General features: G+C 31.3%; 3 protein-coding genes across 3 annotated transcripts; 2 read left to right on the forward strand and 1 right to left on the reverse strand.

Moving 5' to 3' along the window:
• Positions 1 to 462: 462 nt before the first annotated feature.
• LOC148765041 (uncharacterized) lies at positions 463 to 3663 on the forward strand. The gene is made up of 3 exons (XM_088814422.1): positions 463 to 1155; positions 1728 to 2093; positions 3061 to 3663. The coding sequence occupies exons 1-3, from the start codon at positions 1116 to 1118 to the stop codon at positions 3513 to 3515; spliced, it is 861 nt and encodes a 286-aa protein (XP_088670548.1). The 5' UTR covers positions 463 to 1115; the 3' UTR covers positions 3516 to 3663.
• A 5490-nt stretch (positions 3664 to 9153) lies between these two features.
• Positions 9154 to 12515, forward strand: LOC105960168 (Lung seven transmembrane receptor family protein). Its single transcript, XM_012984340.2, has 5 exons — positions 9154 to 9543; positions 10202 to 11117; positions 11308 to 11403; positions 11694 to 11830; positions 12003 to 12515. Exons 1-5 carry the CDS (start codon positions 9332 to 9334, stop codon positions 12160 to 12162), a joined length of 1521 nt encoding a protein of 506 aa, XP_012839794.2. The 5' UTR covers positions 9154 to 9331; the 3' UTR covers positions 12163 to 12515.
• A 454-nt stretch (positions 12516 to 12969) lies between these two features.
• Positions 12970 to 15314, reverse strand: LOC105960167 (uncharacterized). Its single transcript, XM_012984339.2, has 2 exons — positions 15046 to 15314; positions 12970 to 14214 (listed from the first exon to the last, which is right to left on the reverse strand). Exon 2 carries the CDS (start codon positions 14207 to 14209, stop codon positions 13271 to 13273), a length of 939 nt encoding a protein of 312 aa, XP_012839793.2. The 5' UTR covers positions 14210 to 14214; positions 15046 to 15314; the 3' UTR covers positions 12970 to 13270.
• Between the last annotated feature and the right edge of the window lie 1255 nt (positions 15315 to 16569).

Genomic DNA, 16569 nt, shown 5'->3' on the forward strand with positions numbered 1-16569 from the left:
CAAAACCAACACTTTCTCAAGTGATCGGTCGGTTTGTTTGATGCTACACACGGTGAAATACATTGAGTGATTATTAATCGTTGATCTGCACATAATTACACATACACCCATGTGTATGTGCACTTATTGAGAAATTATTTCACTACATCAGTAGTTAAAAATCATCCGATGTATTTCATCCGGTGTAACATCTCAATGACCACGAGCGGTGGTTGCATCTTTTGTTTTTATTTTGCATTAACTTCAAGAATATCACCAAATTAACTTCTTTTGTTTTTCTTTATTTATTACAATTTTTAATTTTATTTATTTTATTTTGATGCATATATATATTTTGTGCTGATCTGCTTTCTTCCTTATTTTCAGAGAGTCCATACCTCAGTGTTTTCTCTTTATTTATCTTATTTGTCCACATTTACCTTTTTCATTAATGTTCATATTTTGGTCAACATTTTTTGTAAAACATTTACATTCATTTTTCTCTTCCATAATATATTTAATATTTAATATTTTTATTTTCCTTTCGTTCAAATCGGTTTTTATTTTATTTTTTTAATTCACCATTTCATTATCATTTTGTAGGATTTAAATCAAAATATGAATAAAATAAAAAAAATTGGACATCATTATATATCTTACACTAAAATTGTTGCATAAAGAGAATTAATTACCACATTATAATTAATTAATCATGATAATTATCTTTAAGTATAAAATTAAATGTCCCTCCTTGTACAAATAGCCATGGAGATTTTGCATCCACATAAAAGGAATGCAAGCTCACACAACTCATCTCATAATACAAAGAAGTAAATGCGCTTTAATGAATCCTACTTTTTTTATTCTCCGTCGTTTTTCGACTAAATATTTTCAAAAAAAAAAAAAATATTACATTCATTAATTCACTCGGATTGGGATGCTGAGGTATGAACTTCCGTTTTTCCACATTACACCATTTGCTCTCTTGAATCGTATACGATATATGTCTGCAAATATATCTATCCCGTGATTTTGGATTTTTGGCGATTTGATTTTTCGTCGATCTTTTGAGTTTGCATTCAAGAATCAAATCTCGAGTTGGATTTGGGATCTTCACTTCAATTGAATCACAAGTCATGAGAAAACAATGGCCTTGTTCTAAGTGTGGATTTGCATGTAAGTCATTCCCATCAACTTCATTTTCATATATATATATATATATATATATATATATATATATATATATATATATATATATATGTATTAGCAAGTTAATATGCAAGATCTGCCTTAGAATCACCACCTTCTACAATTATTTTATTTTGTTCTACAATAAAATTGAAATGGTATTATATTCTATTGTTTTCACTTAAGAATATTCTTTTATGATTCTCAATTTTAGTACTAAAATGTTTGTTTTTTTAAATGAATAATTTATGGTTTAATTTATATACAACTTTGTGTATGAATTTTAATTACTTGAAGGTGTTGGAAAAATCGACATCATATACGAGGAAAAATTAAAATAATTTTGCGAAAGGGGGAAAATAATTAGTAGATGAACGAAATTTTCCTTAAAAATCAAGATTTTTTTAAAGATTTCGTATATTTACTTCGAACTAATACAAATTCTTGAAATTTGTTACTAAATAATACAAGAAAAAAAAACTATGCATTAATTTTGAATTCTCGATTGTTATACCGATAATTTTGAATAATTATTTTAACCGTTTGATTATACGAAACAGGTTCGTCAACTTGGAGAAGCTTGAATCCGTCGAATCCAGTAATATGCAACCCATGCAAATCGAAGGGGGGAAAGAAAAAAGTTGTTATACTTCCTCCCAAACAAGTCACTAACAATATTTCTTCATCGTTTGATCAGGTAAGTTCGTCAAGCTCGGTTATGAATGAAAATCAGGCTTTTACAGTCAGTCAAATCGGGATGATTTTCGGGGATTTACCATTTGAGCCGAGTTTGACTACAATCCCGGTAATTGTTCATAATCAATTACAAGATCGACCAAAGGTGAAATCGGAAATTATCGGTGATGATGATATCCATTGTGCTATTCAATTTCAAGGCCCCGTCGTTAAAATAAAGCAAGAATACGGTAATTAAAATTATTTTTTTCGATTGTTACGATATGAATGCATGATGTTCTATTTTTTGTTATAGTAGATGTATTTAACAACCACTCTCTTAACTATGAATCTTCTTACATGTTCATCCTTGCGGGTGTCAAATTTAGTGGAATCGTCTAGATTGTGTGGAATATTCTCCAGTCTGTACATGTTTTACCCCTTTCGAGATCGATATTTTGAAATAAGATGATCATAAGATGCGTTTCTTGGCTTATAAATGTCAGAGCATCATAAACTGCATTTTTGCACAAAACAAGTACATACTAGAGAACATTTCACGGAATGTAGAAGATTATGTTGAATTTAACACCATAAGAATGGACGTGTAATAAGAAGATTCTTAGTTGATGGGCGATTATAAATACCCAAACATGAATCGTTTTTCTTTTTTTTCTTTTCTCTCTGTAATTTGACTTTATCTATGGTCGTAATTTACCATATATACATGTACACATTTTTAATTACTTTTTATTCTCTTTCATTTGACTTTACATGTGTACTTGTTCAATCTTTTTGAGTTATTTACATTGTTCATCCGTTCTATCATCTATGTTATATATGATGAAGTGTACTTATATTGGGTAAATGTTACACTCATAAACACGAATGTATATTTTTGTGTAGCATAAACGAAAAACTTAAGAGTGTATTATATTATTTGATGTTATAGAACTCTTATAATATTAGGATTCTAGTATGATTCAGTTACCTAAATTAGTTATAATTTAGTTACTTAATTAAACTCTATTACCTTGAAATATTTCTTTACATATATTCAACCCATAAGTTAATGGGAGTTTCTATTACATATTATTTCTCTCCTTCTCCAACTTTATTCTTCCAGGTTCTATTTGTCATGCAACAATTTTATTTTTTTAATTAATAAATTGGACAAATAATTTCCTAACCATGAAAAAACATATATATGTATTGCAGATTGCGAAGAATTAGAAGAAGAAAAATCGTCGATTTGGGACACGAAAAAAGTGCGAAAGAAGAAGAGATCGAAGCTGCCTCAGTACACACTATCACCACTAGCAAGATTCATAAACCAACTCCACAGCATCCAGCACTACAAGGCTATGAACAAGACGACTAAAAATAATATTCATCGGAAGAAAACAAACGAGCCCCCGAAATACGACGACTTCTTAATCTACGAGAGATGCATCTACGTGGCAGAAAACGAAATCGGACTTGGAGCCGTGCTGCTAGCTGCTGCTGCTACTCCGGTAACCGCGCCACCACTAACAAAGATCGGAGAAATAGTTAATTTGAAGACTAATTGCGAGGTTACGAAAACGGAGTCTTGTTCGTCTGCGAGTGAGAGTGATGCTAATTACTCTAATTGTCTGGTTGATGTTCCAATCAAAGGTAGCTCGTGTGAGTGAGTTTTATGTTAATTTAGTTTGATTTAATGGTAATTAATTAGTTGAAACTGAGTTTGGATGATTAATTAGTTAGTATTGGATGATAATACTAATATGTAATAATTTTTGGAGTTATTTTATTTGGTTTTGATGAATGATATTTTTTTTGCTTGGATATTTTATAATAAGCATGTTTTGTTTTAGGGTTTGTATCTATGCTTTCTCATATATATATATATATAGGGGCTATATGCCAAACACCCTTCATTGGAATTTTAATTCTTGATAAATCATTTATTTATAAATGATATTTGAGATAAATCCAATGGGCCTGGAAAACCATTTATGCCCCAACTAATTATTAATTAGTATAATTATTTAATTTTAATAAAATTATACCCATAATCTATACCCAAATCTTCTCCAAAAATTATTCCCCCATCACGCCAATTCAGTTTTTTTTTTCCTTTTCTTCTTTATTTCTTTAAATAGTTTTCTTTATTTCAGTTTAAAAGAAAATTTTGTAATTATTTTATCTTCTTTTATTTTATTTTTTTTCGGTTTTTTATTTTAAATTGTTTTTTTTCTTATTTATATTTTTCAAGTTTTTTATTTTAATTTAAAAAAATAGTTTTATTTTTATTTTCAGTTTTTCATGGTTTTTATTTTTTCTTAATTTCAATTTTTTTAATGGTTTTTTTTTCTTTCCAGTTTTTTTTAAATAAAAACCACTTTATATAAACATGAAAACCACTATGTATAAACAACTATATAAACATGAAAACCACTCTGTACAACAACAATGTAAACTTGAAAACCACTCTGTATAACAAGTATGTCAACATAAACACCACTCTGTATATACAGTTATATACAAATCTGTGCAAAAGTTATCGAAAATCATTATAAAATTTTGAAAACAATTATAAATTTATCAAAGACAAAGCCTGACATTATGAAAACCACTCCGTATACACCGCTATATAAACATGAAAACCTCTATGTATAAAGCAACTATATAAACATGAAAATCACATTATATACACAACTATATAAACATCGAAAATCACTATGAATTCTAACAAGAAAACATAAAAAATTCTGCGAAAAAAGAAGCTATAAAACCACTATAAAGGACATCATCTTCTCTCCAATGAACCTCCATGGTGATGGTGGCGGTGGTGGTGCTACCATTTGTGCCGATAGTGCTGGTATCTGAGAAAACGCAACCCCTTGGGCCGGACATTCTGCTTCTCTGATGTCTTTCCTCTTCACTCTCTTTTCTTCCCGTGATTTTTATTTTTTATTTTTGAGTAGGAGGGGGTGATTATCGTAGGCAATAAAATTAGGGTTGAATAAAAAATTAAAGGGTATAATAGTGAAACTTAACTTTTTTTAATTAATAAAATATATTTTGGACTTATCTTAAAATTGAATTTTTTTTTTGGATCTAATGTAACTGGACTTGTCTAATGGGGACTTTTGTGAAATAATCCCATATATATATATATATATATATGTCTGTATATCTATCTATCTCTCTCTCTCTCTCTCTCTCTCTCTCTCTCTCTCTCTCTCTCTCTCTCTCTCTCTCTCTCTCTCTCTATATATATATATATATATATATATATATATATATATATATATATATATATATATATATATATATATATATATATATATATATCAGTGTTCTAAAAATCGGCCGAGGCGGCCGATTAATCGGTCTCCGAGGCGGAGGCGGTCCAAAACCTTTACAGTTTTAGTGTAAATGTTTGAAAACATGGTTTTTTGCCTGTGAGGCGGTTTTAGGCGGTCTGAGGCGGTCCGAGGCGGTTTGAGTCGGTCAAACCTTTAAGGCGGGTCAAACACGGTGGCAAAAATCGGCAAAAAATCGGTCAAAAATCGGTTTTTTTTTTTTTTTTTTTTTTTTTATTATTCAAAATAAAAGTTGGGATTTTAATAAAAGAAAATATGAGTTTATGCCTTATTTTCTTTAAGTCAATTGTTATTGTTAAATAACTAACGATGTATGCTAGGAATGGTCAAGAACAAATGTAAATTCAAAAAATTCGCATTTTTATTTATATTTTATAAGGATATTATGTATTATGATCTTATAATTATTAAACTTTTATTATGTTATTAGGATAATACATGATGGGGATATAACTATGTTTAAATATTTTTTTATATATGTTTGGATTATTTATAAATAATATCTAGAAATATATTATATTAAATTCTATAAACCGATTTATTTCCGATTTATCACCGCCGCACCGATTAATCGTGAGTCGGTGCCTGAACGACTCGGAGCCGATTACCGCTTTTTACAACCTTGATATATATATATATATATATATATATATATATATATATATATATATATATATAAAGTATATATATTTTTTTACTTAAATATATATAGATAAAGTATATATATATATACTTTTATATATATATATATATATATATATATATATATATATATTTAAGTATTAAGAAAAAAATATTCGGATCCTTGCGGTTCGGTTCCTAACCGGTTCCGGTTCCGGTTCGGTTCCCGGTTAGAACCATATATATATATATATATATATATATATATATATATATATATATATATATATATATATATATATATATATATATATATATATATATATATTACTTAAATATACATAGATAAAGTATATATATTATACTCTAAGAACCGAACGGTTCTAACCGGGAACCGAACCGGAACCGAAAACAAACCGAACTGTGGTCAGGTCTAGCGGACGCGGATTTGGTGCCCATAAGGAACCAACTCTCATTGAAGTTGAAATTCCCCCGCTTGACATGGTGTCCATAAGGAACCAACTCTCATTGAAGTTGAAATTCCCACACTGAGGCTGTCAGGATTCGATCCTACGACTTCGCACCAACTTACCATCATGTAACCAGTTAAGCTATACTCATGCGGATTGTAATTAGATAAACTGATCAATGGAAAAGTGGGTGTGAGAGAAAGGGTATAGTTGGAATTAAAAAAATATTGAACTTTTGTCGAATCATGAAAATTAATTTGGGTCCTTTACTATTAATGTGAATTTTAGGGTTTCACTAAAAAACCCAACCCCTTTAAATTAAGTATCGTTTAGAAGACATTAATTTATTTTATATGCTCTGTCACTTTAGAGTTATTACAATGCATTATTTCTAATTTTTCAATTTCACCATTATCACAAATATAAAATATAACTAATGGAAAGATTCAACTAGGAAAAGAAAATATAATTTAGTCATATTATATATGTATTTTTTAAATCTACATATTCAATATTTATAGTCCGTGGGTCATTTATATTATTATTATTATTATTATTATTATTATTATTATTATTATTATTATTATTATTATTATTATTATTATTATTATTATTATTATTATTATTATTATTATTATTATTATTATTATTATTATTATTATTATTATTATTATTATTATTATTATTATTATTATTATTATTATTATTATTATTATTATTATTATTATTATTATTATTATTATTATTATTATTATTATTATTATTATTTTATTATTATTATTATTATTATTATTATTATTATTATTATTATTATTATTATTATTATTATTATTATTATTATTATTATTATTATTATTATTATTATTATTATTATTATTATTATTATTATTATTATTATTATTATTATTATTATTATTATTATTATTATTATTATTATTATTATTATTATTATTATTATTATTATTATTATTATTATTATTATTATTATTATTATTATTATTATTATTATTATTATTATTATTATTATTATTATTATTATTATTATTATTATTATTATTATTATTATTATTATTATTATTATTATTATTATTATTATTATTATTATTATTATTATTATTATTATTATTATTATTATTATTATTATTATTATTATTATTATTATTATTATTATTATTATTATTATTATTATTATTATTATTATTATTATTATTATTATTATTATTATTATTATTATTATTATTATTATTATTATTATTATTATTATTATTATTATTATTATTATTATTATTATTATTATTATTATTATTATTATTATTATTATTATTATTATTATTATTATTATTATTATTATTATTATTATTATTATTATTATTATTATTATTATTATTATTATTATTATTATTATTATTATTATTATTATTATTATTATTATTATTATTATTATTATTATTATTATTATTATTATGGCGAATGGCAAAAATGCCCATCACATGGGACATAAATGCATTTTGGTCCACAAAAAAAACAGTCTCTCAATTAAACTCATCCCCATGACTTTAGTCTAAAATACCCTCCATAATATAATTCTTATCAAATTTACCTATTATGCTCTAACTTCCTTAATATTACACGTTGACCCCGGATTTAAACAAATATATCACATTAACCCCCAAAATATTTTGTTTTCAGAAAATAATTTTTTTCTGAAATGTTTTTTTTTTCCGGTCAGATTCCGGCGTTGACTTTTTTTTTCCTGAAATTTTTTTCCGGCCGGTCAACCACCGTTGACCGCCTGTCTCCGGCGTTGACTTTTGTTTTTTTTTTTTTGAATTTTTTTTTCTTAGAAAATAAATATTTTAATTAATATTACTGTCTTGGCTACTAAATTACTGTCTCAGACAGTTATATTACTGTTTCGGACAGTAATATTATGAATATTATTTTCCCGAACATTAATATTGTTTATATTATTGTCTAAGACAGTTAAATTACTGTTGGAGACAGTAATTTAGCACCCAAGGCAGTAATATTAATTAAAATAATTTTTTTAAGAAAAAAAAAGTCAATTAACAGTTAAATTACTGTCTCCGACAGTTAAATAACTGCTGGAGACAGTAATTTAGCAACGAATACAATAATATTAATTAAAAATATTTTTTTTAAGAATAAAAAAGTCAATTAACAGTTAAATTACTGTCTCCGGCAGTTAAATAACAGTTGGAGACAGTAATTTAGCAACGAAAACAGTAATATTAATTAAAAAAAATTTGAAGAAAAAAAAAGTCAATTAACACTTAAATTACTGTCTCCGACAGTTAAATAACTGCCGGAGACAGTAATTTAGCAGCCAAGACAGTATATATTAATTGAAATATTTTTTTTAAGGAAAAACATAACTATAAAAAAAAAAAAAAAAGGTCAACGCCGGAGACCCGGCGGTCAACGGCAGTTGATCAGCCGGGAAAAAAATTTTGAGAAAAAAAAATTCAAAAAAAAAAAAAAAAAAAAAAGTCAACGCCGGTCAACGGCGGCGGCCGGGGTCTCCGGTGGTGGCGGGTCAAAATTGGGGTCAAATTGAAATTATGATTAAAATTGGTTAATTGATGAAATTAAATTGGGGATTTTGGTATATATAAAGGGATTTTCCTTGTTTGCAAATAAGTTTGAATGGGCTGGATTTATTTGAAAAACAAAAAAGTTGAATGTCCCTCTTTTAATTAAGTGTCCTTGTCATGGGTCTATTTGTCATTTGCCTTATTTATTATTATTATTATTTTATTTTTATTTTCAGCAAACTATCTCATTCTCAACAATTTTGATTCCCCAAACAGTACCTCGCACGCGCTCTAGAGGCGCGTCGCATCAACTTCCTACTGACTGATTTTCTCGCCTCATTGCTTCACAGTTAAGTCGCTGCTCTGTCCACAGTCCATAAACTCGCCACCAAATTCTCCTCCGATCTCTCTCTCTCTCTCTCCTCTCTTTCTCTCTCTAGAAACTCGGCGAGATTCCCCGCCCTCCGCCCCCATGGGCTTCGGCAGCAGCCCTATGGATCAATGCTGCGCCATTCTCAAATCCTCCATATTCCTCATACTATTAACAGCCGTTGGATTATCTCGAGCATCAATTCACATCTACGACCAAAATCCATTCCGAGAAGTAGGCAATGCTTATCTCCTCTCCGGCGGCAGCGAAGGCATCGCCGCCTCCGACCACCCCCACGATCGCTCTATTATTCGGTAATTTTAATTTTCCCTTTTTTTTTGTTTTTTCTGTATGTGAAAATGTAATCAGATCTGCTCCTACATTTATCTGCATTGGTATTGCTGCTGGCTGATTTCGTTGTTGAGGAAATAAAATACATTGGATTTTGTTTCATTTCTTATTTTGATGTATATAAGATTCTGAGTTCAGAATTTTGAGCTAAAATCGGATGGTGAGTTGCTTTGACTGGAATTTTGGTGCGGAAAAGTGTAAAAATTTTGGATCTGGATTAGATTTTTATTGCGATTAAAAGCAGAGTTCACAAATCACATGATTCAAGGAGAATATGTTTTCGTTTTAGCACGAAATAAACCCTCCAACTGTCGATTTGGTTTATCTGTTTGCCACTCTATACCTCAGTTGTTTGTGCATTCTCAAATATGGTTACGTCATTCGTAATTGATTTGCTTATCTATGTATCCATGTTTGTCGTTCTATTCATGTGCACTCGAGTAATGAGTGATTCGTCTATGATTACCTAAATTAATCTTTTCCTTCTGTTTCAAATTTCGGTCCATTTTAAGTCGGAGAAATTGCTAATGCTATAACAACTTCATCTAATTTCGACCCACCGTGTATGGCAATATTCTTGTAATATCACTTGTACTAATCATGTGTTTTAATAAAATTTAGATTTGACAACGTAACTTTCTGGAGGAGTAACAATGCTGCTAATGTCGGTTTGGTTCAAGTCATCATTTTTGAGGCAGCCGATCGTGACAATATCGGTGGGTCCGCTTATGGTGGGCAGAGATCAATTTGCTGCACCGCCGATCTAGCCAAATTGGAAGGCTGCAAACAGGGAGAAGTAATAAGCACACCGTCAGCATCTGATAAGAATTGGCCCGTCGTTTTGAATATTTACTTTAAAGAAAACATGTTATCCACGCATATAAAGAATAACAAAGAAGTCAACGTAAAGAAAACCGGAATGTACAATTTATTCTTCATCACATGCGATCCGAAACTCAAGGCAATGAAGGTCAGCGGAAGAACAGTGTGGAGAAACCCTAGTGGATACTTACCCGGTAGAATTGCCCCTCTGATGAAGTTCTATGTATTTATGTCGATTCTGTACGCGATCCTTTGTGCAGTTTGGGTTTTCCAGTACGTTAGGTATTGGAACGATGTTTTGCTTCTGCAGCATTGCATTACTTCCGTTATAGCTCTTGGGTTGTTGGAGATGACTTTTTGGTACTTGGATTATGCCTACTTCAACAGTACCGGTACGAGGCCTATTGGAATCACAACATGGGTTGTGACAATTGGGGCTGTAAGAAGAACTTTATCGAGGATTCTTATTCTCTCTGTTTCTATGGGCTATGGTGTTCTTCGACCGACTCTTGGCGGATTAACAACAAAGGTGCTTCTTGTTGGAGGCACTTACTTCTTGGCTTCGGAAATGCTTAACATTGCAGAGTATGTGGGAAGCATAAATGACGTGGCGGGGCGGGCGAGAGTGTTTTTTGTTCTTCCGGTTGCGTTTTTGGACGCTTTCTTGATTTTGTGGATTTTCACTTCTCTTTCGAAAACACTGGAGCAACTACAGGTATAATGCACATACCACATTATAATTTGTGTGTCTATATATATATATATATATATATATATATATATATATATATATATATATATATATATATATATATATATATATATATATATAATATATATATATATATATATATATATATGTCATATTATTACTCTTTGCTTAACATTGTTTGTTCTTTTTTCAGGCTAAAAGGAGTTCTACTAGATTGGACATCTATAGGAAATTCTCGAACGCACTAGCTGTTACTGTTATAGCTTCGGTTGTGTGGATAGGATACGAGGTATAATGCGAAGATTCAATTGTTTTTTGCGTCTTTAGGACCTTTTCTTTCTTTTTTTTCTTCACATATTTCGTTATTGTTATGTAACCAAAAGTTCCAGAGAGATCGTCCGAAGTTCGCAACAATCAAGAATTATATAAATACAAACATTCTTTTCCCTTAAATTCTGAACATTTAGCAATTAGCATTTTGTACAAGTACGGCAAGTGGTAACTAAACATCGACTTGTTATTAAAACTGTGCTTATGTTCTTTGTTTGCTCATGATGAAATAATCGATTTTTCCTGCAGGTTTATTTTAAGGCAACAGATCCCTTCAATGAAAGGTGGCAGAGTGCTTGGATTATCACAGCTTTCTGGGATATTCTTGCCTTTGCTTTGCTCTGTGTTATCTGTTACTTGTGGGCCCCATCCCAAAGCTCTCAACGGTAAGCTCACGATTATACCTCAAATTATCACCATTCTCTTTGTAAAGATGAATTTATAAAATGGTCAAATTAGTTAATCTGTATTAAATATTACATTTTATATGATGTGGATAAACAGAGGAAATATTTATTGTTTCTAAAATCGAGAAATAATCCGAGTTAATCATAACAGGTATGCATACATGGACAATAAGGGAGAAGAGACAGATGATGAAGAAGCTGAATCGTTGTGTAGAGAAACACCTAAAGGCAGTATCGGTTTAGTCGAGCAAGATAGAAAAGATGGCGAAGCTTCTGATCAAGAAGAAGCAGAGGAAGGTAAGAGGGAGTAATGTGCAATTTTATATAGATCATTTATTGAAGTGGAAGTCGACGAGGCCAATGCACTAGTATCGAAGAAAGAAAAACGGGATACGGAGGGGTTTGCTGGACTTGTACTGATGCACACAGTAATGGTGTTCATGTGTTCTTTATTTTTTATTTTTTTTTTCGGGGAAGTGTATAGGGCAAGAAAACGAAGCATATGAAACATTGATTCTTTAAAAAAAAAAATTCTGGGAGATGTATAAGTTTGGATTGTAAAAAGATTGTGTCGTGAAATCCTCGATTTTATATGTAACTCTTCGATTAGGAATTCTTGATATGCTGAGAAAATTAATTGCTAGTCAGGTCAGGTTTTTCGGAAGTTCGATTTTTGCAAGTTTACACACACAACACACTCTGAGACATACATAATGATAACTAACTGACATCGAGCCAAGAGGAAAAACATTTATTCGAGTTATTATACGACGACTATAGTTAGCAAAAGTGTTTTCAAGATACATCACTCTTGACTACGGTGGAAATCAAACGGATCAGATCGTGCTAAGAACTCTCACAAAGGTTCCAATTTTTTCTTACCATTGAAAGTTGAAACTACAGTGTGTAAATAGGAATCGGGTGGAGGTTCGATCGAAGCTCTTGTCATGTGTAAATCTTGGATCTTGAAATAGTGAATTGTCGCATCTTAACTGGATTCATTTGAACCAGAAACCACCTAAAAGAGGGTGATTTCTTCGATCTTATACACACAAAAACAGGTTCTAACATCATTTTCACAACAAGAAGTACATGAATTAATTTTCACAAAAGATAAATTAAACTAACAACCAATGAGAATTAGATAACTAAAAATCAAACAGAATAAGAATTACGACGATGGCCAATTTTAACGCAGTTACAGGCGAATAACTTACAATTCCCATCAATGAGTACACACAAGATTGCACATCACACAACAATTTAACAGAAACTACAAACTAAAAATATACGGAACATCAAATGTACATGCAAACATTTAAAAAAAAGAAAACAAATTGGAGCACATTTCTTACCCGTGGTGGTCCACAAACTTCTCTCCCTACGAAATTCAAGATTCTATTTGAACACCACCATAAATTACATCTCTCTACGCCTTCTCCTCCTTCCCGAACGTCCCAATACAGATGTACCTTGCCTACGCAAACGAGCCCCAAACGATACACCATCATTATCACCATCACCACCATCATTATCACCCCTCCTAATCCCTCTATTTACATTACTGCCATCAGAACCAAACGCCTGAAGAAAGAGAAACATAGACATCAAATTACGATCCTCGTTCCGCCTCCTTACAGTCTCCGCATCATCAAGAACACCATCTTCATCGTCATCATCATCCGAATAATTAACACCACCACCACCAACACCAAAACGATTCCCTCCTTCAATAACGTAATCCCCGAAGAAAACCGCTCCGGGCATAGACGACCTTATAGTACCTATCACCTCTTCATTCTCTCGCTCTCTCTCCATCCTCCTCCACCTCTGCTCCAAAGCGGGGTCCACTTCACGAGGCGGCTTCGAAGAAGGGTGCTCTGTCTTCACGTGCTTACGCAGCTCTTTATAAGTTCCTACGAACGAGCAATTTTCATGCAAGCAGGTTCTCGTTTTTGCGTTGAGATGCTCTCTAGCGGGCTGCACAACTGTCCACCCCTTCACCTGCCCCCTGCAAAGGGGGCAAGAAAGCTCCGTAACCTCGGAATTGTTCAAGGAGCAAGTCACTTTTGTGTAGGCTTTCTTGTACTGATCGAGGCAGTTGGAGTGGCGGAAGCTGGTCCCACACATGTACGGGTGGCAGCCTTTGTCGTGCGAGGAGCACAAGAGGAGAACTGCGTCGTGTGGGAATTCCATGCATACGGAACATGTCGCGTCTTCCCAGTCTTCTTTCTTGTCGGATATTTTGGGGCAATTCTTGATTGACTCCGTTTTGGTGTAGGAAGTCAAAGGGTATGGTGTTGACCTACACCTTCGTGAGGCAATACTGCGTCTTCTTCCCCTAGCGCCCTTTGCCATTTTTCCTAAAGTAATTCATAAGCAATGTGAAAATCTTGATTAAGGGCAACAAACCGTAATAATACATTCAACACTAAAAGAATAGCTAAAACATTGTAATTATGTTCATCTTCCTATTCGGATCGCTCAAATTTTGGTTTAATGTGAGGAAAGACGGGATATTCGAAACTACATTCACTATGAACACTCGAAATCGGTATTTACATAAAGAGATATCTTTAATTAACGCAACATATTTAGATCTCCAAAAGATAAAAGCTAAATAATTTCAGCAGCAGATCTACAAATTGTATGTGCTCTCTTGAAAATCAACTTCAGCATACGAGTACGCGGCATCAAAGAATAAAACGCAACGGGCAGTCATCTAAAAACGAATAAGCTCATCGAGAACCAGTACGCGCAGATCACACACCTTTTAAAGAAATGAAATTTTTCGAACCGATAAATCAAAAATCAATGTAATAACTCAAAGCAATTACCAAATAATCTTCAACATTTCAAATTTCAATTCAAGAGAGTAAACATAAGATTCCCATCCAGAAGAGCAAAACCTAAATTTCAAATCCAGCAAAAGCAAACAACCAATATATTATGGAGATTCAGATTCACAAAATAGACACCACAATCGAAGAATCACGGCGGCGATAGGTGGTGGAAATGAACGAAACAACAACCAATCATCCAAAAAAAAAGAGAAAAAACCTCAGCTTTATGAAATTAATTAACCATCAATCGGAAACATACAATCAATCATACATTGCCCTAAACTATTACTGATTTATACTACGAAAATCGAGAAAAGAGAGATAAAATAGCGAGAAATGTAATAGCGTTACCGGAGAATATGCTCGGCGAAAATTCGAAAAATTGGGGGTAGAGTAGAGAGAGAAAATATCGGGAGAGAGAAAGTAGATAAAAGCAAAAATGGGTAGTGTCTGCGGAGAGATCTAGCGGAAATGAGACGCACTTCTTCTGAGTGGGACATGGCGGTTCCACGCGCGTAGTAAGAGATTGCAAACACGCGCCGGAGAACGTGTGCTTGGAGTTTCTGGAGGTTGTTCTACACGTGTTATATGGGAGAGTGAGGTGAGGGCTGTAATCTTCCCCCCCCGAACTTTTCAGGTAAATTTCTAGTACTACGTTATTACAATGGATTTATTACGCCAAATTTATTTAATAGTCCCTAAAATACTAATTTTGTCTCATTTTAGCCCCCTTATCTTTACAATGCAACATTTCCATCCTTAATCTTTGTTAAAAAACGGTTATAAAAATATCTAACTTACATTTAATCAGCATTTTGAAATTGTTTATATCAAATGCTAGATGTAATTTCTCCGGTAGTCCACTAATTTAACAATGCTACCATCCTATTTTTGAAGTATTTTCGGGTTTAAAATTATATTTCTTTGAATTTTATTTTTTGTCACTATCTATAGAAACCACAAGTAACTTCATTTAATATACGGTAAATTATGAAAACATCCCTAAACTTAGATTAAATTACAAAAAACTCCCTCATTGATCAATAATTACTAAAATCCCCCTAAAGCTTATTTATGTCTTACACCGACCTTCTTAGTGTGTGCTTTTTCACAAAATCTTTTTTATTTCATAGAATATTTTCCAAAAAATGTCAATTATGCTCTTACAGACATGGCATTTCTTTATGCTACTTTTTTTAAGTTGAAAATTGGCTTAGAAAGGTAATGGTGATACTCTAAATTTGTAAATATGGTATTCTAGAAAAATAAAGATTTTGACCAACCCTCATTAGGAGAGCTCACTACAACACAAATCCTCATCCATAGCATTTGAAAAACGCTATTGTAGAATTTCATTACGTTGGTACCTTACGGTTCGAGTCCTTTCTCCCCTACTTTCCCTTGTAATGACTTGAATTTACTAAAAAAAAAAAAAAACAAAGATTTTGTATAAAGGCCCCATTCGAGTAATTTTTGTCTTTTAAAAAGTTGAATAAATTAATGTTGTGTCTCCAGAAATCAACATGTTTTAGGGATATTCCCTCAAATCATATTTCGGGAAAATATCACATCTTAAGGAGATCGGTGTAAGACATAACCAAACGTCGTAGAAAATTTTAATAATTATACAAATAAGTGGATTTTTTTTCCGTAATTTACTCTTTCATATATATAATGTAAATCTAAAATATTACGATCACATGCACATCAAAACAATGCATAAATACAACAAAATCACCATGCTGAGGAGTGAGAAAGAGGGGAAACTAGTCCCGCAAGGGATAGCAGTTAAAGCAAGTAAGCTTATTTCAACTAGCCCAAATTCGAATCCCTTTGCTAACGGTCGCTAGGTAGAGCTAATCTAGTGTGGCTTTA

Source organism: Erythranthe guttata, chromosome 14 (genome assembly GCF_056151865.1).
Source record: "Erythranthe guttata isolate IM_541 chromosome 14, IM_541, whole genome shotgun sequence".
NCBI lineage: Eukaryota > Viridiplantae > Streptophyta > Magnoliopsida > Lamiales > Phrymaceae > Erythranthe > Erythranthe guttata.

What these genes read in the sequence shown, in the direction of transcription:
- LOC105960167 (XM_012984339.2), bottom strand. Translation starts at nt 14,209, where the DNA reads ATGGCAAAGGGCGCTAGGGGAAGAAGACGCAGTATTGCCTCACGAAGG.
- LOC148765041 (XM_088814422.1), top strand. Translation starts at nt 1,116, where the DNA reads ATGAGAAAACAATGGCCTTGTTCTAAGTGTGGATTTGCAT. An exon ending in TTCTAAGTGTGGATTTGCAT is followed by an intron (nt 1,156 to 1,727) that starts GTAAGTCATTCC and finishes TATACGAAACAG; the next exon opens with GTTCGTCAACTTGGAGAAGC. An exon ending in TAAAATAAAGCAAGAATACG is followed by an intron (nt 2,094 to 3,060) that starts GTAATTAAAATT and finishes TATGTATTGCAG; the next exon opens with ATTGCGAAGAATTAGAAGAA.
- LOC105960168 (XM_012984340.2), top strand. Translation starts at nt 9,332, where the DNA reads ATGGGCTTCGGCAGCAGCCCTATGGATCAATGCTGCGCCATTCTCAAA. An exon ending in CACGATCGCTCTATTATTCG is followed by an intron (nt 9,544 to 10,201) that starts GTAATTTTAATT and finishes AATAAAATTTAG; the next exon opens with ATTTGACAACGTAACTTTCT. An exon ending in CCATCCCAAAGCTCTCAACG is followed by an intron (nt 11,831 to 12,002) that starts GTAAGCTCACGA and finishes TAATCATAACAG; the next exon opens with GTATGCATACATGGACAATA.